This window comes from Poecilia reticulata, linkage group LG14 (assembly GCF_000633615.1).
Source record: "Poecilia reticulata strain Guanapo linkage group LG14, Guppy_female_1.0+MT, whole genome shotgun sequence".
Lineage (NCBI taxonomy): Eukaryota > Metazoa > Chordata > Actinopteri > Cyprinodontiformes > Poeciliidae > Poecilia > Poecilia reticulata.
In genome coordinates this window covers 21,852,982-21,874,282 of record NC_024344.1, presented here as the reverse complement: position 1 = coordinate 21,874,282, position 21,301 = coordinate 21,852,982, and the positions used below count along the sequence as shown (strand labels likewise).

Here is a 21,301-nt window from a genome sequence, read left to right as displayed (position 1 = left end):
AGTCATGTTTTTGGACTGTGGGAGGAAACCGGAGTACCTGGAGAAAACCCACCATGCACAGGGAGAACATGCAAACTCAATGCAGAAAGACCCCAGGCCGGGAATCGAACCCAGAACATTCTTGCTGCAAGGCAACAGCTCTACCAACTGCGCCACTGTGCAGCCCTATGTGAAAATCCATTTTGTTAATAAAATTCCTTAATTCCATCCCCATTTTCCACATCGCAGAAATCATAGGGCCTTACTTGAAGGAGAACTGTTATGCAAGCTTCACATTTTGAAAGTTTTTGTACTTTCATTTAGGTTTCAGCGGCTTCTAAAAACAGCTAAGTTCTTAAAACAAAACAACCAGCTTGTTTTTGCAATATAGTACGTTTATGTTTTTTGGTGTCTGGAGAATTAGCCATTTCAAAAACCGCTAGAATGTGACATCACAAATCAGCAAGTACTTACCTAGCAACCCAAGTGGAGCTCCAGCTGGTTCTATGCGCTGTGCATTGGCTGCTGGAAAGTACAAGTGTTTTGTTGTCGACTTACCATTTAGAAACCACTTGCTGCTTTCTTGTTGTTTGTACAGGAGGCTCCACTTTTGCTTTTTAAAGATAGTCTTTGCAGCTACTTTCACATGCGATTGCAAACATTGAGTTGGGTGGTGTGATTTAAAATGACAAGAGGTCCTAAAATAACATCATTCTTAAAGGAACTCAAAATAGCTAGAACTGACCACACTGAAATCTCATTATGTTACAATAATTGTTTTACAAAAAATGTGATGAACGTGTTTTGTGTCGCACATAATCCTATCCTAACCTGTTCAAAGAAGCAAAATAGGTCACCTTTAAAGTAGTTCAGTGACTAAACGGATGCAGGAATTACTGCTGACTGTCGATGAGACTGAAAATAGCTCAACTAAAGGATTGAAGGATAAAAATAAGATCGGCAGTTGAAGGCAAAAAAAGACAAAAAAAAAACCTCCAACTTTGGACTTTTGACTGGGTGTTTTCCCAGGTCACTTAATCCATTTTAAGTTGACTCAAAAGAACCAGAGAGCAGGACAATTAAGCGGTGCTGGATTTTCTAACTGTAAAATGAAGTTACAACTGAGGACACTAATTATGTTTGAGGCAGAGTCTGCTAAATTCATAAATTCAGCACTCAGGGAACAACTAATAAAACTAAACTTCAGGCTTTTATAGCCCCTAATGGGAAAATTAGCTTGCTCCAAGACATGCAACCTAATGTATAATTACAGAACATGGGGAGATTAAACACAAAACGCTGTTAGTGAACAGGAATGTTATTAAAACTTACTGTGCTCCTGAAGCCATTTCACTTTGTGTTTTTACTGTTTAAAGCTCAAAAGATACAAATTTAATTCCTGGATGACAAAGTGAAAATGTACAAATATCCTGCTTTTCTGACTGTGAGATGCCATATCAAACCTTACTAAAGTTTTAGTGTGAAAGTAAAGGCTTACAGCCAACATTTAAAACTAGAATTACCCGTAATAAATTAGCTTTATTTCTACAGAGATATACTTTTATTTACATATTTACATCTTATTTTAGCTGCTAAAAGTTTCTTACATTCCAACTTAGTCTTTGTCCTTTATTCTGGGTCTATGGTTGAACTCAGCATGAAGCAAAAACTGACTCTAATGTACATGTCTGTGCCCTTAATGTGAATCAGATAACATTCACAACATGAAAAGTCCTGAAAAGAAAAACTCAGAAAAACTTTTGGGGACATTTTTGCCACGAAAGGAAACATAAAATAAAATTTTTTTAAACTAAAATAGAAAAAAATATATACATTTCTCAACTTGATGTTTTCAAGCCACATAGTGAAAAGTTTGGCCGCAGAAGGTGTAGAGAGCACCAAACAATACATGTTCAGGGGCCTCAATCCAGGCAGATGAATCAGACATGATGTTGGGTCCTGCGCTTTAAAACACAAATTGTGATGGGGATAAATTAGAGATAAAAGAATTAAGCATCAATGAACTAGGAACGCATGGGATGCAATTTACCTGTCAGGAAGCAAAGAAAGGCCCATCAGTCTCTGATGTCCTCAGTTCTCCGCTGAGTGATGAAGACCGAGACTATTTGCAAAACTCACACTTATGAAAACCACAAATCTTCTGCTAATGAGTCGTTAGTTGGCTGCTACTAAAGATCAAATGATGTGATGCTTATTAGTGTGAGTCCGACAGACTCAAACAGCAGCGCTCCGGCACCGTAATTACTTCAGCTGATGTACCCTTCAGCAAGGTTCTGCACATTGGCGTGCTGAGTTAATTTCGACAAGAGGTCACCTGGCTCTTTTCTCTGTAAAGAAACTATTTGCTTCAGTGAACTTATTTCAGTCAAAGGCAACTGAGGCAAGGCCTTTGTGGGTTTAAAGAGCTTTTATTTTATGTCATAGTGATGTGACATTTTACCTACAAAGCGAGACACCAAATTACTTATTTGCTTGAGAATATAGTTGTCAGTCTGTCACAATAAATGAATCCCAGGATAATTTTTTTTTTTTTTTGCATGATTGTATTTCTCGTATTCTCGTATTCTTTCTACCAAAAGCTGGATGACAAAAGTCTTCAGTCTGGTGATTTGGTCTCAACTTTCCCTTTTTTGAAGGACAGTGGAACATAATTCCATGTTTTTCATGGAAAATTCACCAATTAGTTGTTTTTTTTTTCTTCACCATATCTAAAATATCCAAAAGAAAATGCATCAGAGGAAGCTGAAATACCAAGATGCAAAGCTACTTGACCTGCTATTGGTTGGAGCTTGCAAAGCAGCCAATCCTGCACCATTTATTCTCCATGGCACTGTAACCACAACACGGAAATAAAGGAGAGAGCAGATGTTAGCTTCCATTGTATTGCTAAGACAGTTTCCACTGTGTATTAATGCGCATAAATGTATCTTTGGCATTTTTAACTATTAAAATAGGCAGTTATGAGTGTTTTTAGAGGAGGTCTCAAGTATTTGTGAATTTTAGCTACTCATTGGTGGTTTTGGTCCCTAAATGAATAACGGGGTCCAGTGTAATATGGTTTTTTGTGCTATCTCATAATTGTCAATTGGAAAAAGGTTTTCAATCTTTTAAAAAAAAGATCCCACTAGTATACATAAAGGTTTACTACTAGCTCATATATTGTATTTTCAACTGTAAGATTGTTTCACTGCTGTCAGCACGAGGTGAGACCAAAAATAAAGCTCTCCAGCTGGATTATTCAGTATTTCCGTGGATTTAATTTAAAGTTTCTGGAATGAAAAGGTTTTCTCAGGACATCTGTCTGCGTGGAAACACCACAAACGCTGCATCTGTGTGCAGCCTCTTCCAGTTCTGAGCTTTTGATGTGGGGCATATTAGATCTGTTCAGTCTCAGAGCTCCCACCAGGCTTGTTTTCTGCAGCGTCTTCCTCAAAACAAGAGCTAATTCCCCCTTCTTCATGTTTGGCATGCTTTAAAAGCTGCAGTGACTCTGACATGAACACAGTGAGAATGACAGAGTCTAAATGGAGGACTCACATCTGCATCTGATGGATTCCTGTCAGGGTCGTGATCTTGCTTGATGCAGATAAACGCCGACTGTCTTCTAACCGGCGGTAAGGATCAATATTAACATCGACTAGTCAGGCTGCTGTTATGTCCCGCCGAGCGACACCAGGGGTTGGTTTTTGTGTTTGAATCTGAATGGGGCGGGTGGGTACTGTCAGAACCAACTCAGCCGTCTCAATCAATGACAAAACACTGACGTGTCCAGGCTCTGGGAAACGGATATTCTAGATAAAAAAGTTTTTATCTACTCCCAAAGCCCACCATGCTGTGCCAGTGTCTCTTTCTCACTTTATCTTTGCTGTGCCTATTATTTAAAGAGCTTCATGTGGAGCTGTCTGGTTTTCAGCCTTCCACATGTTTTCTTTTCCCGTCCAGCTCTATTTAAGGTGCATATGTCTCCCGTTTGGGGCTTTTCAGGACTGAAAGAAAAGCATGAACTAGTTTTTTTTTTTTTCCATTTTGACAAGAAACTCTTTATGTAAGGTGATAATAGGATGATTTGGTAATTCTAAAGATGGGTAAAAAGCACTTAAACCCCGAAAAAAAATCACAAAAATCTTTGTAACTCAAGTATTGTAGTGATTCATCCTTTATTTTAAGTTGACTGGATTTCATACACTCTAAACTCTTAAAATCGTACAATGCATTTGGTAGCTGTGATCTAACTGTGTATGATCTACTTGTCACCACCAAAGAAAACAGGTAGAAGGTAGCAAAGAATCTTTGAATCTTCCTTTTGTAGATCTGAAACAAATGCTGGCATCTTGGGGTCACGTTTAACTAGAAGCCATTAGCTGCTATCTACATACCAACCAAATCAGTGGTTCTTAACCTGGGTTCGATCGAACCCCAGGGGTTCGGCGGAGCCTCTGCCGCGGAGGTAAAGACACACTTGTGTAAAGTCATGATGACGCCCCGCTTTGCCATCACTTGCTGCAGAGGATCACATTACATTGCTTAGCCAATCAGTGTTGCGGAGGAGCACTGATTGACAGAGTTCCACCCAGCATGGATTTGAACTTGTGTCTTTAATTACTTCAGCAAAACTCACCGTTTTTACCAAATTCTGTAGCTTTCGGTGTACTTCTAAATCTGCTCTTTAGTCTCATCTTTTCGGGGTTGGTACTGCCTCTAGTGCCATGGGGGTGGTAACACAGCTAATATAATTAGGCTACATTACTAAATCAGAATACCTCAAAGTCTTTATTATTTATTATAAATTTTTCATTCTCTTAAGAATGTAGAGCTAATTAAATGATCTAAACAAGACCTTAAAGTGGTTCCAGTTTCTCTGGATGGCCAACCTGTTGAAACTGTGGCAAATTTTATAAAATTACCTTGGGTCGTTCCTGGACAGTCAGCTCAACTTTGCTGAAAACACTGACTATATTTAGAAGAACTGTTCTCAGAGACTCTACCTTTTAAGAAGACTTGGTGATCTTCTTAAAGTGATGTCTTGAATTTGGGGGGGGAAATCATATTTTATTTATCACTGCAGAAGGGTTCAGTGAAGGCGCATATGAAACTGGTGGGTTCGGTACCTCAAAAAAGGTTAAGAACCACTGAACTAAATATTCTTGCTTTGCTTCTTTAGGGTTTGGATAATCTTCTACAGTGGTGAGCAACAGTAACTACAGGATTTAGCTAAAAATTTAAGCCGCAAGCGGCGTTGGAGGCCCTCGCAGCTCAGCGCCGCTCTGGCCTATTTGCCACCGTGGGGGTTCCTGCACCACCACTCTCTCGCCACCGCTGACGCTCTGGCGCAGTTCCCCCAGCCTTCATGTTTCATGGAGAATGGCCAGATTTGAGGCTTGGCCACGCCCACATGCTTTGACATAGGAAAATTTATTTGCTAACTTTTGACCCTCAATGCCTCAAGACTGTGCTGACTGAGTTTGAAGCCTGCATCTGGAAAGCTCTAGGACGAGTTCACCCAGATACGACATCAATGGAAAAAAGACAAAATGGTGACTTCAATCACAAAATGGCCGACTTTCGGTTGAGTTTGGGCCATGGCTCCAAGAGACTTTTTTGTACATCCTGACAAGATACACATGTGTACCAAGTTTCATAATTCTAGGTTAAATCATGGCTTGGGGCTGATTACTTATAATGTTCTAGGGGGCGCTGTTGAGACATTAGGCCACGCCCACCAAATATTGCACTGGATTCCAGTCCAGAGTTGGATAAGGATCCATCCCAGTGAGATTGGTGCAGCTGGACTCAAAATTGTGGAATTCAGAGCCAAATGTATGGACACGGCGTTACAGGTCAATTCTCCACGCCGCCACGCCCACCTGCTGCATCCAAACCACATGGGGTTGGAAACCATAACACACCAACATGTCTTCTGTCTGTGGACACAGTTTCATGTTGATTAGGTTAAAGGGGTCAGATTGCGACCGTTCACAGTAAAACATGACACTTCCTGTACTAAGGGGGCGTGGCTTAGCTGATCTCAAAATCAGCGCTTAGCTTCTCGGGCCTAATAAAAAAAAATAAAATAAACATTTGAAAAACGATAGGCCTTCGCAGCGCTTAGCTGCTCGGGCCTAATAACACACTAATCATAAACATTATTTCTGTAAACTAAGCTAAATGTTGCTATAGCGCTTAGTAAATGTTGCTAAGCGCTATAGCAACATTTTTTTTGAAGTAGCTAGTGCTAAATCACTAATTTCAGTTCAAATTATATTTACCTTTGAAAGACTAAAACCAACTGTTCTCTGCTGTCCATTTTTTAGTAAATTAGTGCTTTCAAATGTATCTGGAAGAATTAACTTAGGGGAAATTAAGTGCACTAGGTATTTCCATAGTTAGCAAAAGCGCCAAATGAAAATGAGCTCTGCTTAGCAGATTAGTGGAAGTGACCACTGATGTTCTATAATAAATGGGACCTTTGGGCCTTTTCCCTTATGAAACCATCTCAACATTCAAAATTGTATTCTGTATTTAGTCAAGTTGTTTTTCCAACTAGAAATTGTTTGATATGAAACATTTAAGTAAAAGTAAAAGACTCATGGCACTGAAAATACTGAATGAGTTTTATCAGTTTTTTTCTATTACTTCAAATGTGAGAACTGGGTGAATGGGGTTTCTTAATTCTGTCTTCATTCTGCCAGTTGTAATAAAACTTCATTTCCTCAACATTTACCCAGAATTTCACCAAAATATTTACTTTAATTAAGCTGTTAAGAGCATAAAGATGGAAAAAATGTTCCTTTTGTTCCTCCATGTTCTTCAAGAAACTGATTTAAATTGATAAATCTAAGCAACTCCACATCTTACTACGAAAAAAGCAACAACAACAAAAAACAGATTTTTTTTCCACAGGCACACCATGTTTTTCCAAAGAATGGACATGTCTGCTTGTAATGATTTGTGCTCCGGCCTCTTTGCCGTATAATTTTTTTTCCTTAGAAAAACAGCCATAGCATCTTTATTTGTCCCAGAGTGAGTAATTATTTTAGCTGCCAAAGGGCAGGCAGTAAGTCATGAACAGGTCAAAACACAAATTGAAGGAATCATGTCGGGTCAGGCAAGACATCCGGTCCACTTAGAAAGAAGACATCATCTTAGGACCTCTGGAGTTAGCAGCAAAAAAAATAAAGGGGGGAACTTGAAAGGATGGACTAGAGAGATTTAGAAGATTCAGTTTTAAGGTGATGACTTTGTTTCTGTTTAAAAAAAACAGGAGTGTAGAGATCTACATTTTTATGCAGCCTGTGTCGTAAAGGCTTTTGAAACTTCGTCAGATCAGAGAAATTTCTACTTTTATTCCAGTGGCAACTCGTATTTGTGAAACTATAGCAGGAGCCCTTAACCTCAGGTCTGCAACTGTTCAAATCTGAGCCTCACCATTTTCATTTGCATTTCATGAAGAAGAAAGGTTTGCTCAGTGTCTTCTTCAGAAGTTTTTGTCTTATTTTTATTCAGCGGTTCTTGGTGCAGCGCCACCACAGGCGAGAGGGTTGAACAGGTTTTTCAAAGAGTTTGATTCGTTTGACACAGTGTAGTGTTGAAGGTAACCACACCAGCTGAAAATGTAACAAATATTGCTATTTGTGTCCCCAATCGAACCGAGTCTTTCAGACTGCCATGTGTAAAAATACCACCAAACTTCTCCAGAACTTTGTCCCTGACCTATCTGCTGTCTACTTGGTCTTCATGATGCTGTTTGTTCAATGATGGTATGTGGTCATTGGGAACTACACACAAGCAATTAGTTTCATGAGGTTTTTTAGGGATATCACAGTAAATCAGAGTAAAACATTTTTCAAATTATGCATCGTTGTAATTACATGAATTGCTGTTACAATTGTTGTTGCAATTCATAAAATCTCAGTTCTCAAGGTTTGTTGAAATACTGGATAGCTGGTCTGAGTTGCTATATGGAGAAAAATCCTGGTGCCAGTGGAAGTAGAACTGAGGGCTTTAATCTTTTTTCTGAAAAAGCAGAATGCTAAAATACTTGGAGACGTGCGAATGAAGGCTGAAGTCAGAGAGGTTTGACACAGAGGAGGAGATTTTTAAAGCAAATCAAATATTAATCAGGAAGCTAGTGGAGTTGTCCAAGGATGGGAGTGATGGGCTCTTGGGATCAAGTTCTGATATTGCTCTTTGCTTTAAGGAGTACAAATTTTACTCCTCGCTCTTTATGTATACGTGCACAGTGGTTTTAGGTTTGGAGTAAGTAAGAAATGTATTTTGTAAAAGTTTAACCAGGCTGTATGAGACATGGTCTTGACGGTGACCGGACTTTGCTTATGTCTTTGATGAAACTTTGGCACAAAGTACCATTAAAACTGCCAATTAGCCAACTGTAATTACTTAATAATCAAGAGGTAATTACAGCAACTTACTGTCAAAGTTACTATCATGATATCTAGAGTGTGTGTTGGGAATTTTTATCAATGTTAAGACTGGCTGTCTTGAATTGTCCTTTAAGTCCTTGAAGACATAAAAGGTTTTCTCTTTTGTACTGTTGAATTTATTTCTGTTATTTCCACAAGATCAGTTAAAAACTGTCATCTGAGTTCAAACATTCAGAATAAAAAAAGGGGAAAAGCAGATGTACTTGCCTTGTAGACAACATCTCTAGTGAACATTTAAACCATTTGGGCTTTTCAGGACCGAAAGAAGAGCAGGAATTAGTTTTTGCTTTGTAGACTTCATATAAACCCAACCAAGCTCATCCCATCACCTAGCAATCCAAGCGGAGCTCCAGCAAGTTTGGTCAGCTGGCGAAGCCACTGTATAATGGCTGCTGGAAAAGTCAAGTATTATGTTGTGTTGACTTACCATCCAGAAACCACTTGAGCATTCTTAATGGTTGTGCAGGAGGCTCTACAAATGCTTTTCAAAGATGAAAAGTTGTATAGATGCACATTTATTTGAAGCCATTTCCACGTACTAGTTGGGGGCGTGGCCAACAGCTACTTATTTGGATTTAAAGTGACAAGAGGCCCTAAAACAGATCATTCTGAAAGAAGCTCAAAACAGGCAGAACTCAAATCTCATCATGTAAGAAAGATTTTGTGCAAAAAATGTAATGGACATGTTTTGTTTAAACAATAGCCCTACCCTAACATGTCCAAGGAAGGTCATCTTTGCAGCTACATTTGTCTACAAGTCATGTTCATAGTGGTGAGGTCCTCCTGTGACTAATCAGTGTTTCTCTGAGTTTAGTGTCATTTTGGAGCAAATTCTGCCTAAATATTAAGACAAAATGAAGAGAAACCTAAAGGAAGTACCTCAAATATACACTTTTCTTAGCTCTGAAGGAAGTTTACAGTCTCATCTTTCAGATGTTTTTCAGTCCTTAAATGTAAACAAAATCAACTTCCACGCCTGCGTGTTTGTTATTCCATCAAGTGAGCAGCAGCTTATGTTTGGTCTCTTTGCTGCTCTTGCTCTCTCATCCACCACCCCGAGCCTGCAGGCTTTTACTTTCACCCTTCAATCACCGTCGGTGTGAATCCTTGATGGTGCACTGGTGTTGGCCTCCAAGGGCCGTGGCATCCATCCCAGATGAAGACGGAGTTAATAGGAAATCTATCAGCCTCTGTGACACTGACAACTGGCGGTTGCAGGCGGAGGCAGCAGAGGTGGCGCCTCTGAGAAGCCCCGCTGCTGTTCTCTATCTTTTTATGAAAGCAAACATGCTGCTCTGACATCTAACCTGGAACCACACCATGTTTTTCTGTTTGAATTACTTGTATGGAAATCATCAGTTGGAAGATGTGGGATAAATGCGGATTGCTATTATTCTAAGCTGCCCTGTGTCTGAGATTTATTTATTTATTTTTAATTAAATAAAGTTTCAAGCAGACAGAAGGTCCAAAAGGAGTTTGATGGCTGAAATCTTTGATTCCCATTCTGGAGAGTAAAAGTCTAATAAACCATCAGATCAACATTTGACCCTACGGGGTTGTTGATATGTGATTGATTTGACCAGAAATGTTTATAGAGTTTGAAGAGTTAGAGTGGTGTTAATGTATGAGACTGTACCTTTCAGATGTGGTGGAACCTGAGAATTACAACATGGATGTGGAGGCAATAAATCAGCAGCAACCGTCTGCTAACCTTGTGTTGATATTGACCAAAGTTGGAGAAAAATGGTTCACACTGGAGCTGGGTGACACAACTTAAAAATAAAATGTCAGATGTTTTCATACCAGGTCTGATGTTTGATTTTAATCCATTTTTATTCTCACTTTCTTTTCTTCTAAAAGTGAGAAAAGAACCATTCAAAAAGTTGATGTTTCTTTACATATTTTGTAGCATTGTCTGTGGAGTATTAAAGGGGTTTCCATCCAGAAGCTATTGCTGTTTGGGGACAATAAAAAGCTGCACACATGTATACTTCGACATTTTGAATGGTTTATGAATGGCAAAAGTGTTTTCATGCGGACTGACTTTTCAAAATGACACCAGGAAGAATAGCAGATGCTTAAAGGTCCACAACAATTTGACTTCCCAGCTTTGCCCACTCATGAACATATGCAGTCATTACTCTCTCTACTCTTTACTCCTATTTCTCTCTGTGTTTATCTGTTTTACTCAGTCTTATCTCATCCTGACCCCATCAGGACCACCTTCCCCCCCGGCCCGCTCTCATCCCTTTCATCTTTCATTCTTTGGTTCTTTCTCTGCCAAACTCCCACCTCCGTCGGCTTTCTCATCCCGTTGATGGATGATGCGACGCCGCATTAAGGGCCTCAATCAGAGCAGGGAGGAGGAGGAGGGTGAAGAGCAATCTCAAAGCCAATTCGGCTGATAGCCATCGCAGGGTGTTGCTACATGACGCTGCAGCTATCAGCCGCGTAGCGACAGAAAGAGAGCAAACCTCTGCAAGTTGCTGCTCCAGGTGGTTCTTTGCTCCAACAGTACAGAAAACTTTGTTGGTATCAAAAAGACAGAATGTAAAATGTATTAGTTTGGAGCAGAGCCATGTTGGCCCCAACTGGCTGATTGAAAGAGCGCTCGATGAGATCCATTGTTGCTCGCTGAACGCAGCGTCTTTTTACTATCTGAGTGCTTCTTGGCAAATGGTGTACAGGTGGCCAGAGCCTTTGTTTATTTGCATCTGAAACACAAAAGCTGATTATGCTGGTATAGGAGGGAATACACAAGAGTCGGTAGTCCTACAGTATTCACAATTCATTTGCTTTGTTATTGTGAGATTTTCATAAATTCGAGCGCCACAGATTACAAGCTTAAAAATGGCAGTTGAGGGGTGTCCAAAGTGCGGCCCGGGGACCATTTGTGGTCCTTGGACACATTTTGTCTGGCTCCCAACTGCAGTTTGAAATTATACAAATTAATTAATGGATTTTTCTATTGATTATTCTGACAGTCGATTAATTGGAACTTAGTCACAGCTTATTTTATACAATATTAGAAAAATGTTTAAAATGCAAATAAACAAATCGCTCAATTCCTATGTTAATAAATTTCTTTTTGCCTAGAAGGCAATAACGTAGCATTTTTTTTAGTAAGCACTTGAACATTTGTAGTAATTTGCAAAGGATGCATTTGCAGCTAAAAAATATTTCTAACATCAACCTGTGAAAAGCTCAGCCATTTTCGGCTTGTCTTATCAATAGTTTTTTGGATTAACCAACTAATAACTTGATAGCAAAAGTTGCTTAACAGGAGATTTTAGAGAATTTAAACCAGATAAAGTGACAACTGTACAACTTGAGGAGTTCAGGGTGGAACATATTTATAGACAAAGACTTTTTGTCATCTTAAATGCAAAATGTAGAAATATTTGTGCAGTTTTGACTTACCTACTGTTGTGGACATGTTTCAAAAAAGGCCCTTTTTAGAGTTATTATACTAAAAGTTAACAATTAATTCCTTTCAGTTAATGATTATTTCAATCATCAATACATGATGATTAATTGTTTCAGCCCTAAATGTAATGCTCCACACTGGTTCAGAAAACTCCTGGATCCAGAGTTTATCTTGGAGTTACTAAAACACTGTTTATCTGAGTTGTTTGTCTCTGTGAGTTATTTTAAGCAGCAGCAGCTTCATCGTATCATTAAAGCTATAATAACGGCCTTCAGCAGCAGAGTGTGAGAACGTTCAGGAGTTTCTTTCCTCACTCCTGGGTGTAACAGTTCAAACACTTGATCCCAGAAGACCTCTTCTTGCGTAGGAGTATTCAAACACAGCTTTCACCTTTTAAACATGCGGAGCTGTGATTAGTGTGCGATGTGCAAAAAGTCCGACTCCTTGTAATATTTTCCTAAGAGACGTCTATATTTGCTTTAGCCTCGGGTGGCGGCTTGATGCGTATCGAGCAGACACTCGATAAGAGGCCGGCAGCTCAGTGTTATTGACAGCAGCGCGTCCTGGCCCTCTGAAGGTGTCAGCTTTACAGAGCGGGGGAGAGAGAGGTGGAATGGATACCCATAAGAGGACAGATATGAGCGAAGACACAGGGTTAGCGTCAGTCTTTGTATTTCTGCTCGTGATTTTTGCTTCTGTTTGTGGTGCAGCACACCACAAATAAATCTGCAGAACAACAGAAGGAACCAGAGGCCCAGATGGCATTTTACAAGATGTTTTTCACTTGCTCTAAACAGAAACTGAGTTCAAACAAAGACCACACCGAAAAATACTGTAAAATTATGTCTTTACTTTGGTTGTGAACACACATTAGATGTTTATGCTCAATTCTGATTTTGTGGTGAAATTCTTGGAGATGTTCATACTACTAATTAAATGCGACTGAAATCAAACTTCTGTGTTAATAATTTATAAAACCAAAATGACCGCCATGCACAGAAAAAGAACAAAGACATCACACAGCAGCATTATTGTTTACAGTAGCAATAATGGATGGAGATGCTTATGGAGAGATTTTAAGTTTTATTCAGCAAGATACTTAAGATCTTGTGTTTTTACTGTGTTCCTATGTAAACACAAAACCCTACCAAATATTTTTGGTCTAGTTTCCAGTGTAAATGTCTTCGTACACTTGAAATAAGACAAAACTAACTTAGTTAGACAAAACTTTTCAGCAAGATATTGGACTTTGTTTTAAGTCAGTCATTCCTTAATATTGGTCAAAACGTACTTGTTCCACTGGCAAAATTATTTTACTGATAACATGGGAAAATGTCTCGCTTTAAGTGAAATAATCTGCCAGTGGAATTAGCACATCCATCCATCCACTTACACCCTTGTACCTAGTGAGATCTGGAGGGTTGCTGGTGCCTCTCCAGCTAACGTTTCGGATGAGAGGTGGGGTCACCCTGGACAGGTCACTAGTCTGTCGCAGGGCAACACAGAGACAGACAGGACAAACAACCATGCACACACACACTCACACCTAAGGAGAATTTAGAAAGACCAGTCATGTTTTTCTACTATGGGAGGAAGCCGGCATATCTGGAGAGAACCCACGCATGCACAGGGAGAGCATGCAAACTCCATGCAGAAAGACCCCAGGCCGGGAATCGAACCCAGAACCTTCTTGCTGCAAAGCAACAGCTCTACCAACTGCACCACTCTGTAGACCTGGAATTAGTACTTGTTCATGAATTTTAAGAAATTATTTATTAAAACAAGCTCCTGCATCTTTCCAAAAGGTTACTTGTTAGTTTTGCAACTACATTTATTTCAAATGTACGACATAAATGTACACTTGGTTTTTGGTCTGTTTTTGAATATACCAAAAATGCTTGGTGAGATTCGTGTTTTTGCAATGTAATAAAATATCATCTTGGGGTTTAATACGAGCCTCACCACGATGTTTCTATATACAGTTCCATCGTTTTAATTTATCAAAACTTACAAAAAAGTAAAACTGAACCATTCTGGACCTGAAATGCCGTTAACCTACGGCCACACACTTTGAAGCATGAGTAATGCCGAACAGCAATCTGTCCACGTTGTAAAATCGTGACCGTATGGATGCGGCTGAGAAAGTCCCAGCATGGCCAGAGATGGAGGGGGGAACAGATTCAGAGCTGCAGAAACAGATGGATGGTCTTTATTGTCCCAGCATGGGAAATATGTAGAACCTATTCATGGCCTGCACATGTTCATGCTTCACAGAGGGGAAAAAAGCCCAAAGCAGACTCAGAAATGTTCATTTATGAAGGGGAAGAACACAGAGTTTCATTTAGGTCATGAATATACGAGGGTTTTCTTAGGAGCTAATGGTGTGTGGTAGGAGCTGGACAGCAGCGAGTTAAAGGAACACCTCAGAGTATCTTTTCTGGTCACAGTTACCTTCAATTATTCATGGCTGCTCAGCTCAATGGGCCGCCTGCAGTGATCAAAATAAAAAAGGTGCAAGATCAGGAGGGAAGCAGGAGGGAAGCAGGAATACAGCGAGTTCAGCATCTGAGCAGATCTTTGAGCTCTTCTTGTCATCTTCATGTTCTATCCTGACCAACACTGCTTTTTTTTAATTGAATAACTCACTTTGTGAAATCTACAGTGAACAATCCGCAGCTTGCATCAGTAGTGGGTCAGTAGAAGTGTAATAATACAAAAATATACATACATTTCAAAGTCCTTAAATAATGTACTGACTTTGCCAAAAGTTCAGTACAAACGTTCACCATATTTGCACTTGGCTCTTAAATACGCAGATTTCCACTCATTATTGATGACGGCAGAGAAATTGAATTATTGAACATGCACATAATTAATTATTCTGCTGGGTTTTCACCAATTAACACAACTGTTAAATCATACTTTGTCACATCAACCTCACCATCTCTCTTTATTTGAGAGTGGTTAGACAGGAAAGTAGTGAGAGAAGGGGACGACATGTGGCGACGGTCATCAGGCCTGGACTCCAACTGTTGCTGTTGCATCGAGGACTAAGCCCTCTCTCTATATGTGGGTTGTGTGTTACCCCTGCACCACCACAGCACCCCTGTATGATGTAGTTAGCAAAATTATTTATTATTTATCTTGGTTTTATAAGAAACCCTTTATTATTGTAATGCTTTTGAGATGCTAGTCAGCTGACACAAAGTTCAAGTTTATAACTTTACCTGGATGACCTCAATTTTTTCCCCCTCACTGAGTCGATGTTGGAAGCTGGCAGAGGTGGTCACCTCCAACTGAAAAGTTAGTTGTGCTAACCATAAAGCGCTGATCATAAACACTTGTTCTGGCTATGCTAAAGAGCTACACCAAAGTGGTGCTTAGAGTAAGCTAATGCTAAAGAGCTAATCATAAGATATTAGTTCTACCAACATTAAGGTGCTATCCCAACATAATATTTTGCAGGAGCTAATGCTAAAGCATTAGATTCAGTCTTGTAGATACACACCATCTGTAAAAGGCATAAAATGTTTTATAACATAGTGTATCGCCCTCTACAGGGTCAAATGTGTTATTGCACACCTACCTGTACAGTTGAGCTTCAGGATGTAAAGGAAAGAAACGGTCATTATGAACGACTGCTTATAGCAGTGGATGAACACTTCGTTGCCTCTGACTTCTCCCTTCCCAAGCTACATCCACTCACCTGCAATTAGCTCTTCTGGTTTTGTCATTTCTGTGATTTCTCAGTAACTAAGCTTGTCTTTCTCTTTCACTCACTGCTAGATTCTCTGTTATTCCTCTTTACTTTTTTCATTACTTCATTTTTTTTAATGTTTTCCAAGTTCTATACTAGTTTCTTTTATTTTTTTTTAGTAAAGAATGGACATTTTCTGAAAGTGTTTCTTGCCTACACTTGGGTCCTTCCACCACCACCCACTTAAACATGACAAAATGTGATTTTTTTTGTTTGTTTGTTTGTTTTGGTTCCATACTATCACCAACAACCTGAACATCTATTGTGATTTGTTATGACACTTTTCCCAAAATTAGCTGCACCATCTCTTATTAAGGCCTCCTGAAATCCTGAAAATGAGCAGATTCTTTATTTCCTTTTTAAACAGGAAGTTAAGCTTCAGCCTCTCTCCTGCCAGGAAGTGCTGCTCCAGCTCATCTTAGTGCGAGTGACAGAGCTGATCTGTATGTGCTTTTCTTTGGGTTTCATTATCAAACTTTGGGGAAATTAAGTAGCAGGAAAAGCAATGAGACATCTCATGATTCCCAACTGGGAATAATTCAGTATTTCACTTGCTCTGCTGCGACCAAAGCTCATGAATTTTAATATATCTTACGCAGTGTGTGTGGGGAGGATTATGTTTTTGGATCATCCTCAGTAAGTTTGGGATCTCATTCTGCTGGTCAGATCCTGACGAGTCAAAGGACTGAATGAAAACAGGAAGACGGATTCTTTTTATTACACATTTTGATATTTTTGTAACAATACAGTGGATCATAATATATCAAAATCTAAAGGTTGCTCTTTGTGTATTCGATCATCATTACTGCTGGGTCAGTAGTGTTTATCTTGAACTTGAACTTCCTGCAGATAACGCTGAAATGTTCAGTGCTCTAATTCAGTGGATAAACTTACTGTCTTCTTTCCCCTCCTCTGGTGTTTATGCAGATGTGTGAAATTATTTCAGCACCTGCTGAGGGATTGAAAAATGTAATTTTCCAAAAGCAGCATGCAGAAGCTTTTGGTCTTTTATCCGTTCAGCTACACTAAAATTATCCTTTAAAGGCTTCTGTTTGTAGACGTGAACATAATCAAAAACACAATGTTTGAAGGAATTCTAGCTGCTATTTTTTGTTGTGAAGCTCAGTGAGCATTTGAAAACAATTCCACATTTTCCTCATATGTTTGGAATCATAAGTTTACCACCCAGGATGAACTGTGACAGAATGAGATGTAATTTGGTTGGAATGCGGATGAGAGATGGGTCTGACGCCACCTGACGTCTGACAGTTAGATACGGAGGAGCTGAGACACAGGAGACGTCACCAGCCTGATGACGTCTCATCAGGCTGGATGAGGCAGAGACTCGTTAACGACCAAAATCTGACTGTCAACAATCTGATGCAAAAAGTCCCAGACATTCCTGTTTGCATGGCAGTAATAAAAAAAAGTATGAGTAGTAGTAGTTTTTTGACATCATTATATATTTTTTTATTGTATTATTAGTAGTAGTAGAATTAGAATTGTATTGTTATTCTAAGTAGTAATAAAAATATTAAGATCATTATAGTAAAATATTATTTTTTTAAAGATTATTAGTAGTACTAGAACATTCATAAAGACCTCTTTATGTCCATGACAGGTGTTATGTCATGTTTATGACAGTGTCATGTCAGTCTTATGCACACCCCTTCAAATAAAGTGTTACCAAAAGTACAACAAAAGTAAAATTAAATCTTTTTTTTATTATCTTTTTTGCCTAGTAGCGACCCTACCCCCACAAATGTGTTGTAAATAAAATATTTATAAAGCAGCCAAAAAAAGTTTATGTTTATATATAGTTTTTGTCAAAGTTCCACCTGCCTGTGATTGTGATTCTCTAAGTAAGACTTAGAGAATCACATTTTTATTTTTATCATCCATTTTGGATCATTCTGGTTTTCCACTTGATTGTGTGAAATACACAATTGGAGAACAATTGTTTCATCCATGCATGTGTTTTCAAAATTAAAAAATTAAAAATTCTTGACATAAATTTATCTTAAAAAAAAAGGAATAACAGACATTTCTGCAGATGGACCGCTGGGTTTGTCCAGAACAAGTTTTGCGTTCGACTGCTGTAGAAGTTGTCTGTTTATGTTAAATATAAAATGCTATTATTTTAAAGCAGATTTAGGAAGAGATGTTTTCTAAATTGAACTAAATATGGCTGCTTCTTGTTCCCGACAGGACGGCATGGGCAACCTGAGAATAACAGAAAAGGGCCTGAAACTGGAGGGAGACTCTGAGTTCCTCCAACCTCTCTATGCCAAAGAAATCCGGTCCAGTCCAGTAAGTAGCCTCCATGTTTTTAAGACATGAATGCCAGGCAGAGCTTACACTGTCTACTGTTACACTGACTTCTTTAAGAGGTCCACATTAATTCATGGTAACCTATAGAAAAGGCTACTAAACATTCAGCATTTGGCAGGAACTTGACATCATGCAATGTTTCTGAATTAGTTTTAATCTGAACTTTCAAGGTTTCCCCCTAAAAGTTTGAGTTTCTCTGTTGGGTTTGACTTATTTTTTGTTTTTTTTTTATCTTTTTGTTCCATGTAAGTTTCTGTCACAATTCCTCTTTATTTCCTTTAGATTTGTTGTTAATACATGATCTCACTGAACATAAAGAAAAATCCTTTTTGGTTCTGGTTCTGGATGAGTCTAAATGTTCTGGTGAAATATTCAGAAAGATGACTGACTTTGGCCCTATTGACCAAAGAGGATTGTGTAGCACTAGAGATATCAATTCATGTCGATGGCTCTCATTGTGTCTGACAAAACCCCAAAACATTCTGCTTTGAACCAGAGGACTGTCTGATTTATTTACATTAGTTCTAGCAATATGAAATATGCCTTTTAATGATTTTAACATTAAAGATGTGATCAAGACATTGAATTCTTTTTTTTAATGAAAGGAAAGAAAAAACAGAAAGTAGGAGAAAAAATCAAATTTGGGGAAAGAAAAAAAAATAGATTAAAATTGTGAAAAAAGAGAAAAAATACAATGGAGGAAAAAGAAAAAAAAGGAAAAGCAAAAAAGGAAGTAAAATGTGAAAAAGGGAAAAAATAAAATAAAAAAGCAGAAGTGATAAAAGGAAAAAGTAAGAAGATAAAAGAGAGAGAAAAATGAAATGGGAATAAAAATTACAAAAAATAGAGAAAACAGGAAAAAAAGACCAAGGTGTGGTCATTGTCTGTAAAATGGCTGGATTTGTTCTTAATAACTACTATGATAAAATTCATCTTTCCCTCCATAAGAAGAAAAGACGTCGGCTGTTGTTCAGTCAGGCCGGCCGTGTCGCAGTCCAACCACGTTTCATCAGAGGTCATGACACGACATTTCCTGTGGAATATCACATCATAGGAATCTCTGATCAATACGGCTCCGTCCTCAGGTACTCTACAGCCTCTATACAGGTGCGCACTTAAATAAAATGTTTGGCTTGCAGTTTTAGGGCCTTTGTTTTGTTTTCGGATTTCCTTCCTGTTGCTCCTACAGCAGCTACAGGAAGATGCCAGGGAATTGGAAGAGATGGGGGAAGATAAAGAGAGAGGCACAATCTCCCTCCGTCTCTTCTGTAATAATCTCTGTGTGCAGGTAGCGGACGGAAGGCTTGATAATGCAGGAGAAGCGCGCTTTATCTCTGTTGTCTGGGAGCTAACGTGAGCTGAGGGAGAGAATGACTGATGGAGGCGGGAGAGCAGAGGGGAGTAAAGAAACAATGGAGAAAAAGAAGAGACGGTGATAGAGACAGAAGCAGGGAGACAGATGGTGGAGGACTGAATTAGAACCAGAGAGACAGGAAGCAGGCGACTCTGGTTTGACAGAGCAACTAAATCATGCACAACATCTTCGCAGCAAAATTGAAATTAAGTCCGGAGTTCTCCAGGAAGCAGATCCAGATAACATGGATAATCTCCCCTGTGCACAATTTGGCACCCTGTTGAGGCGGCTTGATTTGGCTCAGGCCAACATGTGAGCATATCTATCAACATGTGATAAATACAGAACATTAGCTGGCAGGTACATTAAAGATGGCTGCAGACTGTTTTAGTCCCCCTCATAAAATATACATATTTATTGCTGCCAGAAGAGTATTGGAAGTGGAGATGATGTCTGCTCCAATTAAACTGAGAGGGGAGATGAATATAAAATCAGGACTAAGAATAGGAAAATGAAGAAGGGTGAAGAGAAACAAAACAGCCGAGGTGAGAGGAGCTGTATGGCCACATCCAACATGTTGAGCAAGGTAAAAATCGTTAATTCAACATTAAATCCAGTTGGAAAAGAATCAAAAAGAGAAATTTCTGCAAAACTTCCTGGTGCAGTGTGCAACACTGCAACTTCTGGTATCAATTCCAAACCAAATAAATACAGGATATTGCTGATTCCGATACTTATTTAAGTTTGCTATATCATCAAACCTTTTACGTGTTTTTGTGTGTTTTCCTTTAAATATTTTTTTCAAACCTAGGACAGAATTCGGACAAAGTTTACACAACTTCTCTTCTAAACCAATGACCAGTACCTGCAAGAGAGGGGAGCGGCTGTCTGCTGTAAAGAATCAATGGGTTCACTGTGCAGCAGTGAGTGCACCCACTAATCAGCCGTGACTGATTAGGTTTTCAAGAACAATCTAAAACACGACTTAATAAATAACTTTTTTCCCATTTCATAACGTTTCTGAACTGTTCGTGCTTTGCTAGAGCAGCGGTGCAATAAGTCGATCGCGGAAGGTTTTGAGTCGATCTCGGCATTAGGTAACAAACTGAATGCCGCCATGAGGGTGAAACCAGCACGTCCTCCTCTGGCTCCTTATTAAAAAATTCATAACTTTATTAAAAAACAACAACAAAAAAATCAACAAAACATGTTCAAATTAAGGACCCAACAATAATAATAATCTCAGTGATTATTGTTTCAACAAGGTGTTGCGCAATTCTGTGCGTTTCGGTTCCATTTTGCCTCTTATTTTGTGGAAATATTGATGTTGAAATTTTCTAAAAAATAACCTTTTTCAACCTTTATAGCTCCACTGTTGAAAATGAGGCTCTGATATTCACAAATGACACTGAAATAAAATAACGTCCAACATCTGGTTTGAGCTGATTCCTCTAGAACCTGTTGGAGGAAAAATATCTCAACTTCAGAAGATGTGCTTTAACCTAACAGAGCTCTGTGGTTCCTCCTATCAGTATGAGAGTCAGGGTGAGGAGGTGCCATGTTAGGAAGAGAAGTGGAAGCTGCGAGCGACTGGCAACTCAACTGAACCAGCTGCTACAAAATGGGACTCATCCTGAATGGTTAACTGACGGGCGCACAATCCTGATCCAGAAGGAACCCTCAAAGGGTTCAGTCCCATCCAACTATCAGCCAATAACCTGTCTCTCTCCAACATGGAAGCTCATGTCAGGCATCATAGCGGCTAAGATAAGCGGGCACATGGATAAATACATGAGCAHGGCACAGAAGGGCATAGGCATAAATAGCAGAGGAGCCAAACACCAATTCCTGGTAGACCACACAGTCGCCCGAGACTGCAAAACCCGACACACCAACCTGTGCACGGCTTGGATTGATTACAAGAAAGCCTATGACTCAATGCCACACGCTTGGATCATTGAATGCTTAGAGATGTACAACATCAATAGGAC

At 39.2% G+C, this 21,301-nt stretch overlaps 1 protein-coding gene across 4 annotated transcripts in view; it reads left to right on the top strand.

The window, feature by feature from the left end:
• sgcd (sarcoglycan, delta (dystrophin-associated glycoprotein)) overlaps positions 1-21,301 on the top strand; it is a 274,197-nt gene that overhangs the window by 179,018 nt on the left and 73,878 nt on the right. For all 4 annotated transcript variants that reach the window (XM_008428447.2, XM_017308640.1, XM_008428449.2 and 1 more), the window contains one exon: positions 17,834-17,935. In XM_008428447.2, coding sequence (XP_008426669.1) covers positions 17,834-17,935 — 102 coding nt within the window. The remainder of the gene's footprint in view (positions 1-17,833; positions 17,936-21,301) is intronic.